Below are 25,715 nucleotides of genomic sequence, written 5' to 3'. Positions count from 1 at the left end.
CATTGGCTCTACCATGGACATATATGGCTGCCAGTGTAATGAGATTTTACTGCTGATATAAGTACCAGGATGGCTCTGAAGCATGCAGCGCCATACTGTCAGCTGAGATTCAGCCAAATACAGCAAAACTGAAGCAAGGTTAATCTTTAAGGCTAAACTTCCAGTGGTTCATCAGACAACCAATAATATGCCTGACAATAAGATGACTGTAAAATGGCAGAAAAGATTGACAACTTCTCTTCTGTCACACATCACTGTGAACCTGCTCTTGATGATGGACACCTTGAAATGTAAATAATAGGTTGATGTGCGCTCGAGAAAAAAATGCGTCAATGCAAGTTTGTTCCCTGCCTAAAACAACTTTCGTTTTCTGTTTTGCTGTTGGTTTCTGCTTTTGAATGTATTGTAAATCTTTTCATGCTAAATAAGAAGAAAACATGGAGTATACACCTGCCCACACACACATACTGTTTTTATTATTATTCAGCAGATGCATTTATTAAAACAAAGAGACTGATATATATTCAGTATTACATTATTCTTATTATTATTTGTGTATGTATTATTTTAATGGTTTAAGCTGAAATAATTTAAAGTATTAAAGTAGTATTTAGGCTAAAGTTGATCATCCATCCATCCATTTTCTTCTGCTTATCTGGAGCAGGGACAGCAGCCTAAGCAGAGAAGCCCAGACCTCTCAGTCCCTGGTCACCTCCTCCAGCTTGTCCAGGGGAACACCCAGGCATTCCGAGACCAACCGAGAGATATGATCTCTCCAGTCCTGGGTCTTCCCCGGGGCCTCCTCCCGGTGGGACATGCCCAGAAGACCTCACCCAGGAGGCGCCCAGGAGGCATCTTTGTCAGATGCCCGAACCACCTCAACTGGCTTCTTTAGATGTGGAGGAGCAGCAGCTCTACTCTGAGCCCATCCTGGATGGCCAAACTCCTCACCCTATCTCTAAGGGAAAGTCAATCTCCCACGCCAGTTGAGGTGGTTCAGATGCCCGAACCACCTCAACTGGCTTCTTTAGATGTGGAGGAGCAGCAGCTCTACTCTGAGCCCATCCTGGATGGCCAAACTCCTCACCCTATCTCTAAGGGAAAGTCAATCTCCCACTCACCTCACTCGTGAGCAAGACCCTGAGATACCAAGGTATCTGAGGTTTGACTAACAGACAGACTCTCCTTTCCAGCATGCTGGCATAGACTTTCCCGGGGAGGCTGAAGAGTGTAATTCCCCCATAGTTATAACATCCCCCTCCTCAAATATGGGAACCATCACCCTGGTCTGCCAATCCAAAGGTACCGTTTCTGATCTCCTCACAACATTGCAGAGGCGTGTCAACCAATACAGCATTACAACATCCAGCATTACAACATCCAGAGCACTCTGATGTAATTATTCAATCAGTAAGAAACTAAAGTTTCTATTAATTCCAAATTAAAATCAAACCCAACACTCTCCAAACTCCGACCATATCAGAGTTTTTGCTTTAGCCTTTGCCCAAGCTGCGTTCCACTTGACCTGTTGGTAATTATTGGCTGCCTCCGAAGTCCCACAGGCTAACCAAGCCCGATAGGACTCTTTCTTCAGCTTGAAGGTTCCCTTAAAATCTGGTGTCCAACATCTGGTTCGGGTATTACCACCATGGCAGGCACCAACCACCTTGCAGCCGCAGCTCAATCCAGCAGCTTTAGCAATGGAGGTGCTGAACATGGTCTATTCAGACTTAATATCCCCCAGTCTCCCTTGGAATGCTGCCAAAGCTTTACCGGAGGTGGGAGTATGCTGCAATAGGCATAGGCTACTGGGGGACTCCCATGATGCATTGAGTTTTTCCTTTCCAGTCACCTATCTCACTCACTATGTGCTAATACACCTCTCTGCATTGAATCGTACCTGATATTAATCTCTGTCTCTCTTCCACAGCATGTCTTTATCCTGTTTTCCTTCTCTCACCCTAACCAGTCGCCACCTCTCCTTGAGCCTGGTTCTGCCGGAGGTCTCTTCCCGTTAAAGGCGAGTTTTTCCTTCCCACTGTCGCCACGATCTTGATCGTGGCTCAAGAGTTGGCAGTTCGTCTTGCAATTGGAAGGTTGCTGGTTCAAGCCCCGGCTCCAACAGTCGTTGTGTCCTTGGGCAAGACACTTCACCCGTTGCCTACTGGTCGCGCCAGTGTCCGGCAGCCTCGTCTCTGTCAGTGCGCTCCAGGGCAGCTGTGGCTACAATGTAGCTTGCCATCACCAGTGTGTGGATGACTGAATGTAGTGTAAAGTGCTTTGGGGTCCTTAGGGACTAAGTAAAGCGCTATACAAATACAGGCCATTTACCATTTACCATGCCAAAGTGCTTGCTCATAGGAGGTCATATGATTGTTGGGTTTTTCCTCTGTATCTATTATTGTAGGATCTACTGTACAATATAAAGCACCTTGAGGCGACTATTGTTGTGATTTGGTGCTATATAAATAAAATTGAATTGAATTGAATTGAATTGAATTAGAGATCTAGCCCATACCTCTCAACCTCACACACCAAGTCAGGCTCCTTCCCCACCAGATAGGTGACATTCCAATTCGCTAGTCTTGGTAGCCGGGGATTGGTATGCCAGGGTCTCCACCCCTGGCCACCGCCCAAAACACATTGCACCCGGCCCCTACAGTTTCCCCTGTGTATGGTGGGCCTAGAGGAGTATGGGCCCATGCCCCCTTTTCAGGCTGTGCCCGGCCAGACCCAATGGACTAAGGCCTGGCCACCAGATGCTTGCCCTCAGGCACCCTTTGTGGGCTCCAGGGTGGGGCCCCAGTAACCCTGGATTACCCTGGCAGGGGTAGCTGTTCCCTAGTTCTTGCACACACAGGGGTTTTTGAATCTCTCTGTCTGGTCCTACATCCAGGGCCAATTTACCATGGGAGACCATATTAGGGGATAAAAAGCCCCAAAATACATAGCCCCTGGGATCCCTGGGACACTCAAACCCCTTCACCATGATAAGGTGAATGCAATAAAATTAATTACCTCTCAATTTTGTAGCTATGATAATGTGGAAAAAAAAGAGAGAGCGAGAGAGATGCCAGAAGGTCAACAAGCGTAATGGTGGTCTAAGGAGCTTGGAAAGAAAAGCGTCTATACTTCTTTAAGTTGCTTGAAGACGTTTCACCTCTCATCCAAGAAGTTTCTTCAGTTCTAGGGTCAAATGGAGAAGAGTCCCAGATTTAAGCCCTGTGGGAGTATTCCCCCAACGAGGGACAATGGACCCCCTAATGATCCTCTACCTAATCACATGTTAACTTTGACAACACTAACATCTAATTTAAAAACAGTAACAAAGTATTTGTATGTCTACTTCAGGTTTAGTGAAATTCCGGTCTGAAAAGTTCTTCACCCATTTTTCCTGTCTGTCCTCAGGTGTGTGTTCTTCTCTGAGGAGTGAATGTTTTTGATAGCAAAGTGGCTGTGCCATGGGCTCCCCGGTGTCACCTATTGTAGCCAACCTTTACATGGAGGAAGTGGAAAGAAAGGCTCTTGGCTCTTTTAAAGGGAAAGTACCTAACGACTGGTACAGATATGTAGACAACGCCTGGGTCAAAATCAAAACAGAAGAAGTCAAATCCTTCACTGCTCACATTAACACTGTGGATAAAAACATCAAGTTCACCAGGGAAGACACAAAGGACAACTGGTTGCCTTTCCTGGACTGTTTTGTGTGCATTGAAGAGAGTGGAAACCTCAACAATGAAGTTTACCGGCAGCTCACACACATGGACCAGTACCTCCTCTTTGACTCCCACCACCTTCTGGAACACAAAATTGGAGTAATCAGGACCCTACAAAACCGGGCAGAAAATGTTTCCTCTAAGCTGAAGGGAAAAGAAGGAACACACACATGTAAAGGAAGCACTTAAAACATCCTAATTGGGCTTTCAGCAAGTCAGCAAAGAGGCACAGAAATAAAGATCAGACACCAGCTAGGGAGGATAAGAAAAACAAATGCAACAACATTGTCATCCCCTATGTAGCTGGTGTATCAGAAAAACTCAGGAGGGTTTTCTCCAAGCACGACATCCCAGTTTACTTCAGACCCAGCAACAGGCTCAGACAGAAACTGGTTCATCCCAAAGACAAAACTCCTAAACACAAACTTAATAATGTAGTGTATACTGTACAGTGTAGCGAGGAATGCCCAGACATCTACATTGGAGAGACCAAACAGCCACTTCATAAACGCATGGCACAACATAGAAGAGCCACCTCCACAGGACAAGACTCGGCTGTCCATCTGCATCTAAAGTACAAAGGTCACTCTTTCGAGAATGCCAATGTACACATTTTGGACAAAGAAGACAGATGGTTTGAAAGAGGGGTAAAAGAAGCCATTTATGTCGACTGTGAGCGACCATCTTTGAACAGAGGCGGTGGCTTACGACACCAACTGTCTGCCATCTATAATCCAGTTTTGAGATCCCTTCCCAGACGCCTTAACGCCCACTCACATCCTGGGCCATCTGACCTCAGGAAATCACATGATAGGGTGGTACCAGGTTTCACAATGAGCTCACCCGAAACCTTGGCTGATTGTGACCAACACCTGTTTTCACACCTTGGCTCAGGCGATTAGGTAGAGGATCATTAGGGGGTCCATTGTCCCTCATGGGGGGGGGGGACACTCACACAGGGCTTAAATCTGGGACCATTTGACCCTAGAACGGAAGAAGCTTCTCAGATGAGAGGTGAAACATATTCAAGAAACTTAAAGAAGTCCAGACACTTTTCTTTCCAAGCTCCTTAGACTACGATGACCTGGATGACTGAGAACCTTCACAGACAAGAGTAATAGTGTTTAACCTGTTGGATTGTTTCATTTCCTGTAAGTCATTTGAATGCCAAGAATTTAGCTGATGTATTGCCTCGGGTGAATGTGAAATGTCATTTTCTTTTTCTTATATGAGAGAGTCTTTCCAGCTCCGTGACAATACAGTTCTTTCTTTTTTACTGTCACCATGTCTTGTGCACCTTCTGATTTTCACATAAAGATCACAAAAATATTTTTTAACAAAAATATAGTATTGGGAATCAAAACTCATATCATGTTATCATGTATTTATAATGTGTGATCAAAATGCTAATTTTCTTGTTTTTAAGTAATAAAGCATTATTTTTCAGAGCTCCAAAATCACAAATATGTTTGTGTTCATGGCATGCTGTTTCTCAGCATCCATGCTTTATGTGTTAAAAAACAAAACAAAAACTGTCGCGGGAAGGTCACATGACCTGGGACAAAGAATAAAAGTGCTGTTGCCTGAACAGTCACAGGACATCCTCAGATGATACCCTCACCATCTCCATCTCTTGACACATTCACTGCTGAGGTTTAAACAGGTAATCTGATGTTTTTTATTTAAAAAATATTTAACACATATTTTAAATCAAATCAAAGAATGAATCTTATATTATTTACAGTAAACTTATGAATGATCCTGCTGATTTTTTGCCACCTCAGGCTGAACAAATTAATTTAATAAATTTATCTAAATTACTGATTGTGTGTGAAGTATGCTAACATAACTAGCAGAAACACATTAAATGTTGGTACTACGCAACCAATGCCAAACATCATTTTGATTTGTTAGCACAGGTAAATAAATATAAATATAAATAAATATCACAAATGTAGCTTTTTGAGCTGTTGATCTAATGAAACAAGCCTTTCAATGGAATGATGGACCCTTTCAACATGGAATGCAGTATTCTGAGTATATATAAGATAAGATAAGATAAGATAAAACTTTATTAATCCCTCGGGTGGGTTCCTCTGTGAAATTCGGTTTCCAATTGCACAGCACCGACAGAAGTTACAGAACGTGAGCAGAATATTATATACATACACATATATCAATACAGAGACATATATAAATAAAATATATAAAAGGGATAAATAGAATAAATAGAAATAAGAATACAAGGGAATTGCACATTTCAAGTATTGAAGTCTATTGCACCGTTGACTATTAACAAAACGTATTGCACAGTGAAGCGAAGAGGCACTTGTTCCCCCCTCCTTTGTCCCCCTGTTTCCCCTCCCTCTCCCCTCCAGAGAGGAGTTAAACAGTCTGATGGCGTGTGGGACAAAGGAGATTTTAAGTCTGTTCGTTCTTGTCTTTGGGAAAAGCAACCTGTCACTGAACAGACTCCTCTGGTTGTTTATGGCCGTGTGCAGAGGATGCCCAGCATTGTCCATAATGTCCAGCAGTTTTTTTAGTGTCCTTTTCTCTGCCACTGTCACCAGAGTGTCCAGCTTCATGCCGACCACAGAGCTAGCCTTCCTGATCAGTTTCTCCAGCCTGCATGAGTCCTTCTTTGCTGTGCTGCTCCCCCAGCACACCACAGCATAGAAAAGTACTCCAGCAACCACTGACTGGTAAAACATCCTCAGGAGCTTCCTGCAGATGTTAAAAGACCTCAGCCTCCTGAGGAAGTACAGTCAGCTTTGGGCTTTTTTATACAGGTGCTCTGTGTTGCATGACCAGTGCAGTTTGTTGTCCACCCACAGCCCGAGGTACTTGTACTTGTTGACCACCTCCACCTCCTCCCCCTCTATCTGAACCGGCAGTGGACCTTCTCTGGACCTCCCTAAGTCCACAACCAGTTCCTTGGTCTTTGAGGTGTTGAGTTGCAGGTGGTTTGTGTGACTCCATGTGACGAAGTTCCTCACCAGACTTCTGTACTCCTCTTCCTGATTATCCCAGATACACCCCATGATGGCTGTGTCATCTGCAAACTTCTGAATATGGCATAATTCAGAGTTGTAGCAGAAGTCAGAGGTGTACAGGGTGAAGAGAAGAGGGGACAGCACAGTTCCCGGTGGTGCTCCTGTGCTGCTGACCACAGTGTCAGACATGATGTCCTTCAGCCTGACGTACTGTGGTCTGTCAGTTGTTAGTGATTGTTAAAAAACAAACAAACAAAAAACCAGCGGCATATTAATTAATATTTAAAATAATCACTAGAAGCCATCCTATATATTATGACAATGTGAATAGCCTCTTCACCTCACTGTGCAATACCTTTGTGCAATACTTTTGTAAATAGTCAATGGTGCAAATAGACCTCAATACTTGAAATGTGCAATTCACTTGTATTTTTATTTTTATTCCTATTTATTCTATTTATCCCCTTCATATATTTTATTTATATTTGTCTCTGTATTTATATATGTGTGTGTGTGTGTGTGTGTGTGTGTGTGTGTGTGTGTGTGTGTGTGTGTGTGTGTATAACATTCTGTAACTGTAACTTCTGTCGGTGCTGTGCTTTTGGAAACCGAATTTCCCAGAGGAACCCACCCGAGGGATTAATAAAGTTCTATCTTATCTTATCTTATCTTAGCCGGGTCATATCTACTTAAGAGAGATGAATGATTAAAAAAACCCCAAATAAAACAAAAATAGTATTTCTTGCATTTTCTTTTTGATACATTATATTACAGCTTAAAATAAAGCAACTGTTCTCCCTTCTCCCAGCCATGCTCTCCTTTTCAACTCCCACCACTCTCTACCTGAGCCTCCTCCTCCTCTTTCTGTTGTGCCTCTCCCCTGCTCTTTCTTGTCAGACTGGGACTCAGAGCCAGTGTATGTCTGCTCCCTTTGTGCCTGGTTATGACCTGGCAGGGGAGGGCTTTGATGTTGTTACACTTAAGCGAAAAGGAGCTTATGTGATTGATGTGAAGACCTACCTCACTCCAAGAAAAACCTGTACACTCTGCACCAACCCTCATAAAGGCGGCCAACTGCAGAAAGTAACTAAATATTATAGTAATTAATAAAAAACATGTCAAAAATTACTTTGGCATACCATTAACATGCTAAACCTGTTATTAATTATATTTCCAGCTACCAGTCTCTACTTTGGACTGGCGTACATTCAACCGCTGCAGTTTTCGTCTCGAGGACAGTGAACACACCTCCATCAGGTATTCTAGGACTTAGAAACATAATCACTCATTGTGCCCTGACAGGTTTCATACATTACTTTACATATTCATAGATGTCATCCCACCCACATGGCATACATTAATTAATTTGATCAAACAATCATTTAATAATTGCAAATCATTTTTTCCTACTGGAATATTTTGGGGAATTAAGCAAAATAATTTCTCTACAGTTCACTGGTCAGCACATACACCGACCAGAGCAGCATCGACTGGAAGGTAGGAAACATTCATGTTGAGTGAAACATGTATATAATGTTACTATTACTGCAAACTGTTGATCTAGTCCTGTAATCATTCCTAGCTCCATGTTTTAAAAAGTCCTATGACTGAGCATTGTAAGGACATTATTTAAAGAAAAAAAGAGAAGAGAAATACAGTAACAAGGCATATAAACATCATACAGTGTGGAACCCCTCTGTTTATTGAGGAAAATCATCCCACTTTTGCTTTAATATGTAGCTCTAGGTAAGAAAGAATTGCCTGCAATAACATACACACACACCACGCACAGTAATACACAGTAACAGAAGGTTGTGAGAACAGTGTCTATGTATAACCTATAAAAGTAACGAGAAGGTGTTCTAACTTGTAGAAGGATCTTAAAAAAGAAACATTTCGTTTTCCCAAAAATCCCATTTCCTTGTCAGGTGTTTCTCAAGAGTCCTTAGAGTGAGACTAGTACTTCTCCTAGTTTTTTTTTTTTTTTTATAACAATCAATAATTTAAATGCTATGACTATAATTCCCTCGAAGCAAGGCAGACGCAAGGGGTTTTCCGTCACTGGTTTATTTGAAGACTTCTCTCCAAAGTCACCGTGAAAACTACACACCATTAACAAAATAAAAACTCAATGTAAGACACAGCACCTAAAATAACACTGTACAACAAAACGAGATATATCAATAAATACCTCGTTGGCTGCATGCTGCAAAAAGGGAATTAGTCACCATTCTTCTGAAGTTTCCTTATAAGTGTGTATTTAAAGCCCATTCCACTTAGTGTGACTTTCACTAAAGAACGGCCTCATTCTTGCTCCGCGCTTACAGGTGGTTTTCTCCTTTTTTCTCCCAAAAAGGAAACAGCGCGACTTGTAAGCAAGCTTGACTTTCAAAATAAAAGCACAATAAGTTTAACTACATAAAATAGCATAGCATAAATAATGTAAAGCTTAAACAATTTACAACGATGACATGGACCTTGAGAAGATAAAGAAATAATTCAAATGATATAAACAATGTCATCATGCCAACAACAACATGACCATGCATTGTTTGGACATGGACAATAAGCTGGTCTAAGCTGGCACTACTTCCAAGAACTTTGCAACTTGTTCTCCAATGTGAGCCTTTCTCTTCTTTTTGTAAATATTCCTCTTGACTGTATATATTTCTCTTGTTTGTTATTTATTCCTGCTGTCTTATTACAGTGTTTCTCAAATGCTAAAACACATGTCACACAGCAAATTCAAAAGTGTTAAATGTGTTGGTGTTAATAGTCTTCTTGCAAAAGTAGAGTTAATTTTACTCTAAGCAGAGTCACATTCTTTTAATGTAACTCTGAGGTGTAAAATGATAGTAGTTAAAATCGAGTGTTAAAAATGAGTGTTTCTCTGTCAAATCTGGAGGTGTTACAATGGAAACATTAACTCTTGACCTCTTAACTCTGAACTCCTAGAGGGGCTATGACACCAATAGAGTAAATTCACAGACTCCGCCCCCAGCACGGCTCCAATCGAAGCTGAAGTGAAGCCGTTTCAGAACATTTTGCACTACATATTTGAGTTGTTTGCCATGCTTGGTAAGTCATTTTTTCAAAGATTGTTTCAATTATTATTATGAGCTTTTACTTCTGTGGCTCTTTGGAGTTGAGACAAAGCTGTGTGAAAGGCATTAGTCATGTTGCTCGGTGATAGCATAACATTCTGCTTTAGCTAGCTGAAAGGTATTGTTTGCAGGCAAATACCACAGCCTTGAAAAAAAGCTTGCATGTGAATTTTCAGTCAAACTTTTGGTCAAATACACCTAAAACAATGTGTAGAATGTGAAATGTTGGTATAATGGTGCTACTTGAAGCCTGAAAACGATCGCCCATAAAAAACAAAAAAACAAAAAAAAACCCAAACACGAGCAAACAGCAGTAGCAGGCGTCCTGACTGGGTTCTACGTTAGCATAGATCCCTCCAGAGTTTTGTGCACACGGTTTAGGTAAAAATGAAAAAGGTTGAGGTTTTACATTTAGTTCAGTATTACCTGTTGCCTGCGTCCTTGTCTTTTGGGAAAATACTTTACACAAGTAATGGCTCAAAAAGGATTCCTTTTCTTTTTTTCTTTTTACTGTGCTGCAATTGTTTACTGGATTATTTGTGCCATTAATTAGTGTCAACTAATTTTTATTCAATCTCCGCACAGGATATGCTTGTGAAGATGGAATATGGGGGAGAGCAGAAGTGCGTTGAAGTTCCACAAAGGGATGAATGAAGGACATACATATTGTATCGAAGAAATAAGTGATGAGAATGCTGTTATTTGCATTTACCATGTCAGACCTTTTGATAAACAAAATTCTAATGAAAGTGAGAACATGTATACTGTTACATCTTTCAGAAAATGTTTTGAAATTGTGGTGCACAATTCAGAATAAATGTTTTTCAAAAACCACTGCATCTTTTTAGTAAATGTTTATTTCCAAAAGAAATTTCTAGAAGTTCAGAACAGTAAAATTCCCGCTTTTTAGAATGAATTAGAAGATAACTCTTACGTAGTTAAACTAAAATACTCTTTGAGAGTTAATATATAAACTCTTAACACCAAGTGTTAAATTATCAACTCGCAAATTGGGAAAAACGCCCTGGAATGGCGAATCCATCCCTGGAAGGCCTCCACTGGGATGTCAGCACAGGCCAGCTCCATTGCCCGTACGAGGTTCTCTCTTGTGTATGGCTGTCTGTCATACACCTTCCATCTCCATGATGAGAAGAACTCCTCTATAGGGTTCAGGAAAGGGGAGTAGGGTGGCAGACAGACGTTTAAAAAGTGGTCACTGTTGGTGGTGAACCACTCTCTGATTTGGTGTGTTTTGTGGAAGCGGACGTTGTCCCAAATGATCACATACATGTGATGTGCTAGCCTAGGATGGTGTTGTTGACGGTCCAGGAGGATGTCTTTTAGCTCATCTAGGAAGGTGAGGAGACGTTGTTTGTTGTAAGACCCAAGGACAGCATGCCGGTGGACAAGCCCCTCCGTACCCATAGCTGCACAAAGAGTAATATTACCCCCCCCCGTTGGCCAGGAACCTCAGTGATGGCTCTTTGGCCAATGATGTTACGGCCTCTTCGCCTTCGTTTCTGGAGGTTGAAGCCAGCCTCATCCAGGAAGAGGTACTCATGGGGTCTGGCCATCGCGTCCAACTGCATTATCCTCTGTGAACATGGAAAAGCATACAGGTGTTTAGAACGGTCAATCAGGTAGCACAGTATTGTCCAGAAGTAATGTAGGCCACTAAGCAACACAGTATGTCCACTAACTGTACTGTGGACATGGATGTATACGTACTTGCACATACTCGTAACGTTGTTCTATGTGTCGCGCAGAGTTGCGCTCAAAGGGAACCCTGTAGACCTGTTTCATCCTCATCTGTTGGCGCCGGAGAACTCGGTCTATTGTGGACAGCATCAATGTTCTCAAAGTTTACATTATCTGCAATGACTTTGTCTCTGATCTCTCGGAGTCTAATGCAGTTGTTCTCACGGACCATATCTGCAATGAGGGTTTCTTGTGCCGCTGTGAATATGGCAACCCTCCCACCTCTATGTGGCATTCTTTCAGCTCTAAAGAAAGAAACATGTGTTGTCAATTGACTGATTTATATGTAAAACTACTGTACATGTAAAGTAACAGACCACTTTCACAGGCCTGTAAAACTGTAGTGTGACAAAGAAAGCAATAGCGTACTATACCTGTTGTGTTGTCTAAATGCCTTGATAATGGTGGCCACAGTGAACCTACTCAGGTTTGGATGTACTCTTCGTCCCGCTTCAGCCATTGTCATGCCATGGACAATGACATGATCAATTACTGTTGCTCGCATATCATCTGTTATGATGGTGCGAGGTTGTCTTCTTCTCCCACCTGGACCTTCTCCTCTCTCTTGTTGGCCTCCTTCTCTTCCTCCTCTACTCCGAACTCCTCTTCTTCTTAGGCCTTCACCTCTTCCTCCTCTGATCTCAACCCCTCTTCCTCTTTGGCCTGCAGCTCTTCTCCTTCCGCACGCTCGAATGCCTTCATCCATTGTGATTGTTTGGCATCTTCACCAAACTATGCTTTTATAGGTGGGGTCACATCATTAGCAACAGGTGTCTTCAATTTTGAGTCGTTATGTGTAGTGACTGACGCCAGGGGTGTTCCCTGTGTTCAAAGATTGGTGACTGTGGCAAGCATTTTGCATCACATGGGCTTTCATTTGTGAATATGAGCAGAGTTGTTTTGCAACATGTGTTTTAGCAAGGACAAATGTGTTTAGATTTATGAGTACAGAGGGTTGTGTTTTGTGAATTGTGTCTTCATGTGACATGTGTTTATGGTACTGGAATATGGTGGCTACATTTAGTAAATGTGTTTAGACTACTGGTCATTTGGGTTACAGGATTGGCTTTTGTGTTTTAACATTTGAGAAAAACTGTATTTATATTTTATTTGTGCACAGTTGGTGTGGAGCACACACAATTTCATTGTACATTCTACAATGACAATAAAGGACTACACACCCATTGCTCAACAACTTGTTAATTACAAGTCAGTCACTGAGTGTCTGGTTTACAATCAGCACACTTCAAAATGAGACTTCATAAACCAACATATGACATCACAATAGCTACATGCATCTTTTATACTCTCTATGGTAACAAGCTTTTTAGCTGCTTTCAATTAAAGGTACTTTTAAGGCCTATTGCAAATAAAAGTTGAACAACAGGTGAGTTGTCATCTTAATTCAATGTGGTCCTATAATTCACTCACTAACAATCACACTTCAATCAAAATATAAATCACGTAGCTCATGCCTTCATTTCTCTTAGGTTGGACTGGATATTGAGAAGCTTGGCAACCTGGAGTTTGGAGGAACAAGATCTACAGCATACAACTTTGCTGTAACCAAGAAGAGAGAGGATCGCTACACCTTCAGCACACATATAATCACCTGTAAACATTATAGGTAGAGTTTAAAGACTACTACAACATCTAATTTTTTAAATTTAAGTTTGATGTCTATTAATCTGTATTTTTTTTGTGTGTTTAGTTACCGTGTGTCCAACAGCCCTCCTCTCAGTGCTGAGTTCAGTAAAGATGTGGCCAGACTCCCAGCTACCTACAGCAATGCAACCAAAGCCCAGTACAGACACTTCATAGACACATACGGCACACATTATATTCGCCAGGTGATAAAATTAATATACACATCCCTTTAATTTTTTTTATACCATTCAGAAGTCATTAAACCCATCCATCCATCCATCCATCCATCCATCCATCTTCATCCGCTTTATCCGGGGCCGGGTCGCGAGGGCAGCAGCCTAAGCAAAGAGGCCCAGACCTCCCTCTCCCCAGCCACCTCCTCCAGCTTATCCGGGGGAATACCAAGGCGTTCCCAGGCCAGCCGAGAGATATAATCTCTCCAGCGTATCCTGGGTCTGCCCCGGGGCCTCCTCCCGGTGGGACATGCCTGGAACACCTCACCCAGGAGGCGCCCAGGGGGCATCCTTGTCAGATGCCCGAACCACCTCAGCTGGCTCCTTTCGATGTGGAGCAGCAGCTGCTCTACTCTGAGCCCCTCCCGGATTGCCGAACTTCTCACCCTATCTCTAAGGGAGAGGCCAGCCACCCTTCGGAGGAAGCTCATTTCTGCTGCTTGTATCTGCGATCTCGTTCTTTCGGTCACTACCCACAGCTCGTGGCCATAGGTGAGGGTAGGGACGTAGATCGACCGGTAAATTGAGAGCTTCGCTTTTACACTCAGCTCCCTCTTCACCACGATGGACCGGTGCAGCGTCTGCATTACTGCAGCTGCAGCCCCAATCCGTCTGTCGATCTCCGGCTCCCTTCTCCCATCACTCGCGAACAAGACCCCGAGATACTTGAACTCCTCCACTTGGGGCAGGAACTCATCCCCGACCCGGAGTGGGCACTCCACCCTTTTCCGGCTGAGAACCATGGCCTCAGATTTGGAGGTGCTGATCCTCATTCCCGCTGCTTCACACTCGGCTGCGAACCCTTCCAGTGCGAGCTGGAGGCCCTCACCCGATGAAGCCAACAGAACCACATCATCTGCAAAAATCAGAGATGAGATTCTGAGGCCACCAAAGCGAAAGCCCTCCGCCACTTGGCTGTGCCTAGAAATCCTGTCCATAAAAATTATGAACAGAACCGGAGACAAAGGGCAGCCCTGGCGGAGCCCATCACCCACCGGGAACGAGTCTGACTTATTGCCGGCAATGCGAACCAAGCTCTTGCAACGGTTGTATAGGGATCAAATGGCCCGTAGCAATGGGCCAGACACCCCATACTCCCGCAACACCTCCCACAGGACACCCCGAGGGACACGGTCGAATGCCTTCTCCAAGTCCACAAAACACATGTAGACTGGTTGGGCAAACTCCCATGGACCCTCAAGTATCCTGGAGAGGATAAAGAGCTGGTCCAGTGTTCCGCGACCAGGACGAAAACCGCATTGTTCCTCCTGTATCCGAGGTTCGACTAGCGGACGAACTCTCCTTTCCAGCACCCTGGCATAGACTTTCCCAGGGAGGCTGAGGAGTGTGATCACCCTGTAGTTGGAACACACCCTCCGGTCCCCTTTCTTAAAGATGGGGATCACCACCCCAGTCTGCCAGTCCACAGGTACTGCCCCTGATCTCCACGCAACATTGCAGAGGCGTGTCAACCAGGACAGCCCTACAACGTCCAGAGCCTTCAGGAACTCGGGGCGGACCTCATCAACACCAGGGGCTCTGCCACCAAGGAGTTGTTTAACTGCCTCAGTGACCTCGCCCCCGGAAATTGGCGGGTCATTCCCCTCATCCCCAGACTCTGCTTCCTCCTCGGAAGACGTGTCAATGGGATTAAGGAGGTCCTCGAAGTATTCCTTCCACCGCCTGACAATTTTCTCAGTCGACGTCAGCAGCGCTCCGCCAGCACTATACACAGTGCAGGTAGAGCACCGCTTTCCCCTCCTGAGACGCCTGACGGTTTGCCAGAATCTCTTCGAGGCAGTCCGAAAGTCTTTTTCCATGGCCTCTCCGAACTCCTCCCACACCCGAGTTTTTGCTTCAGCCACTGCCCGAGCCGCATTCCGCTTGGCCTGTCGATACCTGTCGGCTGCCTCCGGAGTCCCACAGGCTAACCAAGCCCGATAGGACTCCTTCTTCAGCCTGGTGGCTCCCTTCACCTCTGGTGTCCACCATTTGGTTCGGGGATTACCACCACGGCAGGCACCAACCACCTTGTGGCCGCAGCTCAATGCAGCAGCTTCGGCAATGGAGACGCTGAACATGGTCCATTCGGACTCAATGTCCCCAGTCTCCCTCGGAATGCTGTTGAAGCTCTGCCGGAGGTGTGCGTTGAAGATCTCGCGGACTGGGGCCTCTGCTAGACGTTCCCAGCACACCCTCACTACGCGTTTAGGTGCACCAGGTCTGTCCAGCGTCCTCCCCCGCCACCTGATCCAACTCACCACCAGGTGGTGATCAGTTGACAGCTCAGCCCCTCTCTTTACCCAAGTGTCCAGAACATATGGTCGGAGGTCTGCTGATACGATTACAAAATCGATCATCGACCTACGGCCTAGAGCGTCCTGGTGCCACGTGCACTTATGGACACTCTTATGTTCGAACAGGGTGTTAGTTATGGCCAAACTGTGATTAGCACAGAAGTCCAATAACAAAGCACCGCTCGGGTTCAGATCAGGGAGGCCGTTCCTCCCAATCACGCCCCTCCAGGTCTCGCTGTCGTTACCCACGTGAGCATTGAAGTCTCCCAGCAGGACAACAGAGTCTCCAGGCGGAGCACCCTCCAGCACCCCCCCCCCAGGGACTCTAAGAAGGCTGGGTACTCTGAACTGCCACTCGGCGCATAAGCGCAGATGACAGTCAGGACCCGTTCCCTGACCCTAAGGCGCAGGGAACAAACCCTCTCGTCCACCGGGAAAAACCCCAACATATCGGCAGCAAGCCGAGGGGATATTAGAATACCCACCCCAGCCCGCCGCCTCTCACCAGGGGCAACTCCAGACTGAGACAGAGTCCAGCCCCTCTCCAGGAGACTGGTTCCAGAGCCCAAGCCATGCGTAGAGGTGAGCCCGACTATATCTAGCCGGTACCTCTCAACCTCACGCACTAACTCAGGCTCCTTCCCCACCAGAGAGGTGACATTCCATGTCCCTATTGCCAGTCTTGGCAGCCGGGGGTCAGTCCGCCAGGGCCTCCGCTCCTGGCCGCCACCCGGCACACAATGCACCCGACCCCTATGGCGCCTCCTGCGGGTGGTGGGCCTGCGGGAGGATGGGCCCATGTCTCCTCTTCGGGCTGTGCCCGGCCGGGCCCCATGGACTAAACCCTTTTTTAAAAATGTTTAATAAATGTTTTTTCAGGTTGATCTTGGAGGGCAGTTCAGGCGAGTCACGTCTACACGTACCTGCTTGTCCAGTCTGAATCATCTTACTTCATCCCAGGTATGTGTAGCACATATATCTGGTTAAAGCAGTGAACATATGTACATACACTTTGTACCAACAAAAGCAATATCCAGTGTTACCTCCTTTCACACAGGTACACGACTGCTTGTCATTGGGTGTCAAGGTAGGCCTGGGGAATGTTAATCTGGGTCCTTCTTTTAACTTATGCGCCTCAGTCCTAAACAACCAAGGTGTCTCTGTTATGTACGCCTCTGGTCTTCACGGTCATTATTCAGAAGTGGTAGGAGGCAGAGGCTGGACTGGGGAGTTTTCACTCACCAGAAATGACTCACTGGGCTACCAGAATTGGCTAAAAACCCTCATAGATCAACCTGATGTGGTTTGCTACTCTCTAAGACCACTGTATGAACTGGTGCAAACGTCAGCACGGAATAAAGGACTAAAGGCTGCAATAGAGCAGTACTTAAAAGACAACAGCATCAGTCGATCAAACACACAGTCGTACTGTAGCAGCAGTGGTCCCAACCTGGATTCCAACTGTTGTCCTAAAGAGATTCAGAAAGGAACACTAAGGATAACAATGATCCAAGCCTCTGGTCTGGAAGGAGATTTTTGGGGCAAGACTGACGGGTGAGTAGTGAACAAGATAAGCTTCAAAGGAAAGCCACTGTAAACATAACAGATGAATCATAGACATTAACACAAGGAGGGATATTATACCCCTTATGTCAAACAGAGTGATTTGTGGCCCCAATAAATGATTTGTGACCCTAGGAAGTAATAAAGGAAGTAATAAAACATATGGTACCCATAAAATTATTATATTCATGAAAATTATGATATTCATAAATTTGTGATATTCATCAAAATATGCTAGTTCATAGTTCATTAATTTTTCCCCAAAAATAAATGATTTCATTATTTAAAAAAAGTTTTTTATATCAAATAGCATCCTTTATTTTTAAGCATAAAAAGTTTTTACTTTTTATGCTTAAAAAACGCCATCTGGTGGTGGGTCAGTGTGTGTGTGGACTTTCTCAAAAACAGGAGAAAACTGATCAAACAAAAAGGCGGTCCACCCCTACACGCTCTTACATTAACCAACATAGTGACACAGTGAACGGTCTGCCGGTTGGGTTGGGCCGAGGATGAATGACCTGGCAGTCCCTGGCGGTGTCTTCTTATCGCTGCCTCCCGGTCCTTAGCCAGTCGGTGCAATCCAGCCACCCTGGATGCACCAATCACGGAGGAGCACCTGCACACTCAAATTTACATATGATAATTACGACAACAGTCGTAACATGTGCTTTTTGTTAAATAAAAAACATGAGAGATAATTCACTTAAAAACATAATAATAATGTTTTATTTTTGGTTTTTGATTACATCAGAAATTTAACCATGTGGGTGATAAGGCAATTGTCTTGCTTTTCTTCTTTTTTTGGCTTAACAATAACATCTTCCTCGGATGATCTGTGGTATTCTCCTGTTTCTCTTGAATCTTTTAGCGCTGCTATTTCCCTTCTGGCTGACAAGTTTCCAATAGTGGACAGGGGTAGCTTTAGGTCCGCCAGAGTTCGTGCAAGTGAACGCCAGCCTGTTGGCTTCACACTTGTCCAAGAGCTTGCTAAAAACTTCATCAAGTCGAGCACGTGACTTCCTGGTATAGGCTTTTCTCTATGCATCAATTCTCCGTCCTCAGTCCATCCGCTGTGACCTTTTGATGCTAATATTCTACGCATTAGATATTCAGTGTTTCTCTTTGAGCGAGGGTTTATGTGGGTTAAAACGGCATGTAAAACCTTATTCACACTTGCCACCTGCTCCCCCTCCTCGCTTTCTTCCTGCTGGTAGTCGCGCTCATCATGTGATCTCTCACTCTGTCCCTCTTCACGCGCAGCGGGGAGCCTTAGTGTTATTTGCTTGCTTTCATCTACTTTTTGTCTCTCTAGTATGAGATACTTTTGTAAAAGCATGTTATACTTTTTTTATTTTCTCATCGGGGTTTAGACCCTGAGTCTCCAATACACGTCTCATTTGACTGTCCAGTTCATCCTCGGCTTTGTCTCTGATGCTTGGTCGAGAAGCATTTGCATGCGTTTCATGTAAGCATTTGATCTGCTCAGGCGAGATCAGATACATAGCTAAATCAGCTACGATGGGTAAGACTGTTGTGAGTAGTGGTAAGAGGAAGCTGCCTTTTTGAGTCATTACCTTCTTTTTCTTCCTGACACCGTCACGTCTGTTGGCCATTTGTCTGATTTTCTCTTATGTCATTTCAACTTCTTATGTTGGCATTGTGTGATTGGAATATTTCCACACAGCTGTTCTGACGGTAGTATCCCGGATCTCAGTCTGAGTTGCTCTGGAGAGGTGGGGGTTAAACCTATCAATAAATATCCGTGTGGTTCTCTCGTGGCTTCTTCAAAACTCTCCAAGATGAAATGCAGACGTCCTGGACATATTTGTCTAGCTAGTGTATTAACTTGTAATTTATCGTGAGGTTTTTAAATAACACTGTTCAGACTGATCGTCCTGCTGTGTTTACCTTGTAGAAACACATTTTGGCTCAACATCATCACACTCATATTTTTATGGTGTCTGTACTTTGTGAAAATCCGGACCACTTTTGGATGATTTGCTTCTTGAAAAATAACATCATCCAGTACAATGAGATGACTCTGGTGTGAGGGAAACAAGCTCTCATCGTCAAAAGAATCAGGGAGACCTTCAATGAATTTAATGATTTTATTTTTCTCTTGAAGCTCAGAATACAGAGGCTGAAAGGATGTATAAACCCAAACAACATTGTCAACAAACTTGTTCGAAACGTACACAGTTTTCCAATACAGATTTCACGAAAAAGGTCTTTCCCCTCTTGGTTGTTCATTTCAGCACAAGTGCGACAGAGAGTAAAGAGAAGCTTGCCTGACTTTGTTTTATAGAGTCCTCTGGGTGGGTATACAACCGCTTTGATAAACCCAAAGTAGTTTTTAGGGTGCTGAAAATTTCGAAAAATTACTTGAGGATGGCCTAAGGGGTAACGACAGGTGCTATTTACAAACGGATACAACGAGGTGACATCCACATAACTAATTTTCTCACCAGGCGCTACACTGCAACGCAACTGTGCTGGGCTTGTACGGCCTCCGAAGAGGGCATGGCGAGGATTCAAAGGCTCTGGTGGATCATAACGTCTGAGGAAGTTGATTACACTCTCATCAGTACGTTTTAACTTGGTCCACTCATGCTGCCAGATTATAACAGGACACACATTATGTTCAGCTCTCAATCTAGCGAGCCTGTCTTGAGCGGCCATGTTACTGTCTGAAAAAGAGGCCCCTAACAGAGGGTTAACATCGGCCTGATTTGAAAAACACGTAACACACCCATGGAAGTAGCAACCCAAAAATTCCCACAGGTATGTTTTACCGTTAATCTGACCATACCCATCCACATAATAACTAGTGAGCTGTTTTTCCCCTTGATTGAGTGCATGTCTGATAAAAACACCTTGTGTGTAAGAGAGATATTGGAGCCATTGAATTGAGGATGAGGAAAATGATTTGACCTGATTATGGTAATTTAGAGGGCACGGTATTGCTAAAGAATTCATTGGCATGAAGTTTGTTAAATAGGTTTTACGCACGCGCTAGCAAGGGTGTTGCGGCTGAAAGGATCTACTCCTGTCTCTTCAATAAATCCGTTTCTGAACAATGTGCAACCCCGAGCTAGAATTTCAACATCGTTTTCACAGTATAAAAGGGCCTCTTTCATGAAATTGAAGGTGCCGGAGCTGACTGAATCATACCATTTGTAAAATTCTTTCCTGCCCTGTGTTGTCATACGCTCGAGACTATAGGCGGAGGGGGAGGATAAGTGATGTTTGTTTCGAACTGAAACAATGGGGGGAAAGCCTTTAATGCTGTCTGAAAACCCCATTCCTTTTGGGATACCTGACAACGGCATCGGAAGGAAACAGCACGAGTCCATATAGCGCTGGTTTAAGTCTGTGTCTGTAAAGCTGATCAATTTCGAGCCTTGACTGATTAACTTTGGTTTTAAGCTTTGCTTAACCATAGCCCTGAGAATAATGTAAGCATCAAAACTCTTGGCATTATGAGCGATAAAGATAGATAGATAAAGATTTCTGCCAAGGCTGCTAAAGCCTGATTAAGCGCTATAAACGGATCGGATGAGGAAATGTTTTGTGTCAGACTCAGTTGAGAATGAGCCACGTCTGACTCTGTTTGGATCTCACCATGCTCAACACTCAAACATTGAGAGCTATTTTGCGAGACACTTTCACTAGGCGCTAATCGGGCTAGAGCTAAATTAAGCATTTCTAAAGGGTCATTATTATTATTATTGATCACATCAGGTTGCTCACCGCTTTGTGGAGGTGTATTCTGTGAATGAACAGTATTTTGATTTAACCTAGCTAACGCTAGAAGCAAGAAATGGGTCTGTAATATCATGTTCCTGGTTATCCATTTTTATTGAGTGACAAGAATATCTAAAAGCACAGTTGTTGAAAAAGTAAAGAAAAAAAAACAGCTTTTTATATGATGAGCGAATTAATTCAGCAATGAGACATACTGATCGAAGAGCGATAGAAGCGAGCTGGTGTCGTCTGCGCTTTGTCCTTGTGCTCCTTATCCTTCTGGTCCTGCTGCTTGTTCTGTTGCTCCTGAGATGTTTAAGTAGACCTAACAATTTGAGGATAACCCCCCCCCCCCCCCCCCCAAAAAAAAAAAACCAGCGAGTTATGTTAAATACAAAAGGATAGTTTTTATAAAATTAGAAAAAAAGTGAGAACATAGAGAGACTGACCGTGTTTAGCTCGCAAAAGCAGGCGCCGTGAATTTCGTCTGCCTGATGGGGGAGAAGAAGCGTTGGTGGGGATGGTGCTCCGGGAGCCAGGAGCGTGAGGACCGACCGCGGAGAGCAAATCTTGGCGGACAGACGAATATTTTTCCCCGAGGGTCGCGGGAGAGAAGAAGCGCCGGTGGGGATGGAGCTGTGGCCGGCAGAAGCGGGACGACCTAGCGCTAAGAACAGATCTCTCCCGATTTGACAGACGGATATTTTTCTCTCAGCGAGAGATCATAAAAATCGGACCTGTATGCGATTGGCTAACCGGGGTGCAAGGGGAGCCGCTCTTTTGTTTATGTCATTGGCAGCGGGGCGAAGTTAGGCACGTCTCGAAGGCGGAGTTGGTCTCCAGCGCAAATTTCGAACGGAGAGCCCGAAATCATTAATAAGGAGCAGATATAGCGAGAGTAACAAGGGAAAAAATTGTGCGCTGGCTGCGGCTCAGTGCGAGGTAGAACTTAGGCTGTGCGCTGAATTTGAGATGGAGCTAGTAAGAGGGCTGGTTTGAAGAAAAAAGACTAAGGATTTTTTCAGGAGTTTTTACCCTGTTATCGAATATAAGTTTTGGGAATAGAGGGTTCCCCCTAACAAGTTATTCCTGGGGGGGTTTTTTGCGCGTGTTTTCGATAAAAATACGGAGGGTTTTTTCTGGAGGTTTCCTGCTTGTTTGCCTAAGGGTTGGGTGGGAGCCGCGGTGAGCTTATGCTTGGGGGGGATAGCGAGAGTTTTATCGAGTTATTCTAGGGGGGGGGGTTTGCTGTTGTTGTGCGTTTTTGGAGAAAGACGGAGGGTTTTTCAGGAGGTTTTTGCTGGGAGCCGCGGTGCGCTTATGCTTGGGGTGGTTTTTTTGGGGGGGTCTCCAGCATTTGTGAATCGGACTTGGATTCTCATTTTCCTTGTTCAGATTAAACAAATGCAAATAAATTGAAATAAAGTTTTCCAATGAGGGATGCAGCCTGTATCTCCCGCCATACTGAACGTTACAAAAACACAAGTTTAACTAAGCACTTTTACTCTGGTTTAACACACACACACAGACGAGCACGGGCCCAGACACAGGCACGCGCACAAGCGCGCACAGACACACACGCACGGGGCGCGCGTGCGCACACACGCACTGACCCACCACCAGATGGCAGTTTTTAAGCATAAAGAGTAAAAAAAAAAATTTAATGGCTTAAAAATGAAGAATGCTATTTGATATAAAAAAAAATCAAATCATTTATTTTTGGGGAAAAAATTAATGAGCTATGAACTAGCATATTTTGATGAATATCACAAATTTATGAATATCATAAATTTTATGAATATAATAATTTTATGGCTACCATATGTTTTATTACTTCCTTTATTACTTCCTAGGGTCACAAATCATTTATTGGGGCCACAAATCACTCTGTTTGACATAAGGGGTATAATATCCCTCCTAATACAGTAATGTTCTTTTTCCACATTTTGCCATTTCACAGATATGTTAAGATCCAGTTTCAATCGCAAAAATTCCAGACCAGTGTGATCGAATCTAACTCCCCCTCCTGGACCACCAATTACATTCTGGAAAATGTCAGTACAAAGCACTTCTATCTCACTTTTATCCACTACAACAAGTAAAACCAAGGACATTTTAAAAAGCTCTTTTTTTTCAAGATTTTGCATAATTATCTTCTCAGATAAAGAAAAGAATCACACTGTTATATCTTTATATTAAAGACAAATAATAATGAAGCACTGGTGAAATGCTATTTTTTCCTTCTGGAGTTTTTTTTTCTTTTAAATTATTATTGTAATAAAATGAAACATTACTTTAAATGGGCACAACATACATAATTTTATTTCACTTTGGTTTAACTTTGTCTGACTTTTTTTTAAAAAGGTGGAAACAAGCTTGCCTCTGATGATTGAAGTCTGGGACGAGGATGTGTTCTTTGATGACCACCTGGGATCGTGTATGAAGTACCTGACTCAAGGTACAAACACAATCAGATGCTCACTTCAAAAAGGCGGCACTGTTGAGGTCCAGTATACTCTGACATGTGACAGACACCTGACTGGATCCACCTGTAACCAATACCAACCATCTTCACAATGAAAACGCATTCTGGCTGGCACACACTATGGAAATGCTGGTAGCTTATCTTTAATCAAGTATCATGTCAGGTTGGGTGATAACATTCTTTATGTGCAATATATAAAGAATAATAATTGGGCACAAAATTAACACATACCATGCACTTAGAGTTACAGCTAATTTGATGTGTCATATAGTCTGAGGCAGACAGTCATCTTGTTTAATCCTCATTTGATTTTGGTGGTGGGTCCACATTCAAATCACTTTGTGTATTCATTAAAGACACTTGTGATTATTTTCTGAATTATGTGTAAAAATGGTCAGGCCTCTTCATAAGTATGATTACAAATGCATTCTTGTGTGTCATTCTTGCAAAAGCCTTCATAACATGCAAATATTTTATGTATATTTTTCAGTTCTTTGATTTGTAACAAGTATATAAAACATTAAGTTTAGCAATGCTTGCATGGGTCATATTTAGGGACTTAATGTATCATTTATAATAATGCTGATTATAAAGAAATAAATGTGAGTTCTGATTAATTGATATTTGGCTCATTAAACCTTTGGTGGTGTTTGAATGGCCGTAAATAACTTTTTTCTTTCTTTTTTTTGTAGACACCAAGACTAGAATAAATAAAAAGGCACCCCCAGGTGCCTTTGGCGGTGCAAAACGTTTCGTCGACATTGTGTTTGTTACAAACATACAGTACAGCACTTCAGAGTCATACTGCTAGCGATCAAAGATTTATGGAAATTTGACAAGCTGGAAGCATTCTGTACTGTACAGGAGACACGGCACGAGATTGATTGACATTGGTCTACAGCCAATCAGGACGCAGTGCACTGTGTCCTGAAATAAAATCCACAAAACAGCGAGGCCGCGAAAGGTGAACCGCGTTATAGCAAGGGACAACTGTAGTTTCAAATCGTATAAATAGCCAAAGCTCTGTTGAAAAGGGTTACTTTTTAGGGTTTAAACCATGATTGTAAAAATGAATATGCTGTACTGAAAAACACTGAATCTGGGAAGTGAGAGAAAAAAACTTATCCAAAAGGTTTACTGAGGTCATCAAGTGAGCAGAAGAATCCCTTCCTCACTGACTTTACAGTTTTTCTGAATTGCTAAAACACTAAATCCCATTGTGAAAACTAAACTGTCAACTATGAAAACTCATTCATCAAATCAATCTCACAGTTGCCAAAATCTTAAACATTATTCATCTGGTTAGGACACCATTTGTAACTCTGAATCTCCCATTTACCAAAACTCTAAACACATTCTCAAACACAAAACACATTTAGCAGTGTGGTGCACTTGTACCCAGAACGGTGCACACAGGCTACAGAAGTTAAACACAACTAACACACTGTTTTCATCATTTACACACTACCACTCAAAATTGAAAACCCATGTTGCAACCTCTTCTTCTGCTATTTGCTAGATTGAATACAGCTTCATCCACGAAGCTGTATTCATGAGGCCTAACCATTGAATCAAGCTCAAAGATTCTCTTTATACAACAAACTAATTTTAGTTCTGTAAATGAAATAGTATGATGTATATATGTGCTATCTATACAAGTATACTTACAGTTTTTTCTGAATGCTTAAACCCTAACTGTGATTCCTGTAGCACAATCTCTAAAACTATTCAGACTTATAGCAAAACCACTCACTGAGTTTGCAAAACTAAAAGCACAAAAACTGCTTTGCACTCAGTTTGCAATTTTGTAACACACACTTTGCAAAACTGTAGGCACAATTCACTGCACAACACTCAATTACCAAATTTCCAACACACTCCTAGCAAAAGTATACACATGTATGGCTATCATTAACACTAATTTGCCAACTGTCTGGCACACTTTCACATGTGAAAACTTTTTTAGATAATTAGTTCACTTTGCAATCAGCCTAAGCACTATAATACAGGTAAGCTGTGTGTGCGGAGTACAATGGAGGGAGCAGAAAGAGTGAGAGGTAGAGGAGGCCGAGGAAGAGGACGTGGAGGTGAAGAAGTAGGATGAAGAGGACGACAAGGACAAGGAGGAGCAAGAGGAAGACAAGGAGGGGGGAGAGGAAGATGAGGAGGGGGGAG

At 43.3% G+C, this 25,715-nt stretch overlaps 1 protein-coding gene across 1 annotated transcript; it reads left to right on the top strand.

Annotated features, from left to right (window-relative positions):
- The first annotated feature begins 5,323 nt into the window (after positions 1–5,323).
- LOC147327481 (perforin-1-like) lies at positions 5,324–24,163 on the top strand. Its single transcript, XM_086295135.1, has 10 exons — positions 5,324–5,379; positions 7,518–7,792; positions 7,887–7,966; positions 8,161–8,206; positions 13,062–13,198; positions 13,283–13,421; positions 16,628–16,708; positions 16,806–17,302; positions 23,016–23,109; positions 23,420–24,163. The coding sequence occupies exons 2-10, from the start codon at positions 7,520–7,522 to the stop codon at positions 23,633–23,635; spliced, it is 1,563 nt and encodes a 520-aa protein (XP_086151261.1). The 5' UTR covers positions 5,324–5,379; positions 7,518–7,519; the 3' UTR covers positions 23,636–24,163.
- Positions 24,164–25,715: the final 1,552 nt, after the last annotated feature.

Source organism: Aulonocara sp. 'chitande type north' Nkhata Bay, linkage group LG6 (genome assembly GCF_057382095.1).
Source record: "Aulonocara sp. 'chitande type north' Nkhata Bay isolate Kocher_YH1m ecotype deep benthic linkage group LG6, A_spYH_male_GT1.1, whole genome shotgun sequence".
NCBI classification, from domain to species: Eukaryota; Metazoa; Chordata; class Actinopteri; order Cichliformes; family Cichlidae; genus Aulonocara; species Aulonocara sp. 'chitande type north' Nkhata Bay.
This window is presented reverse-complemented; position numbering and strand designations above follow the sequence as displayed.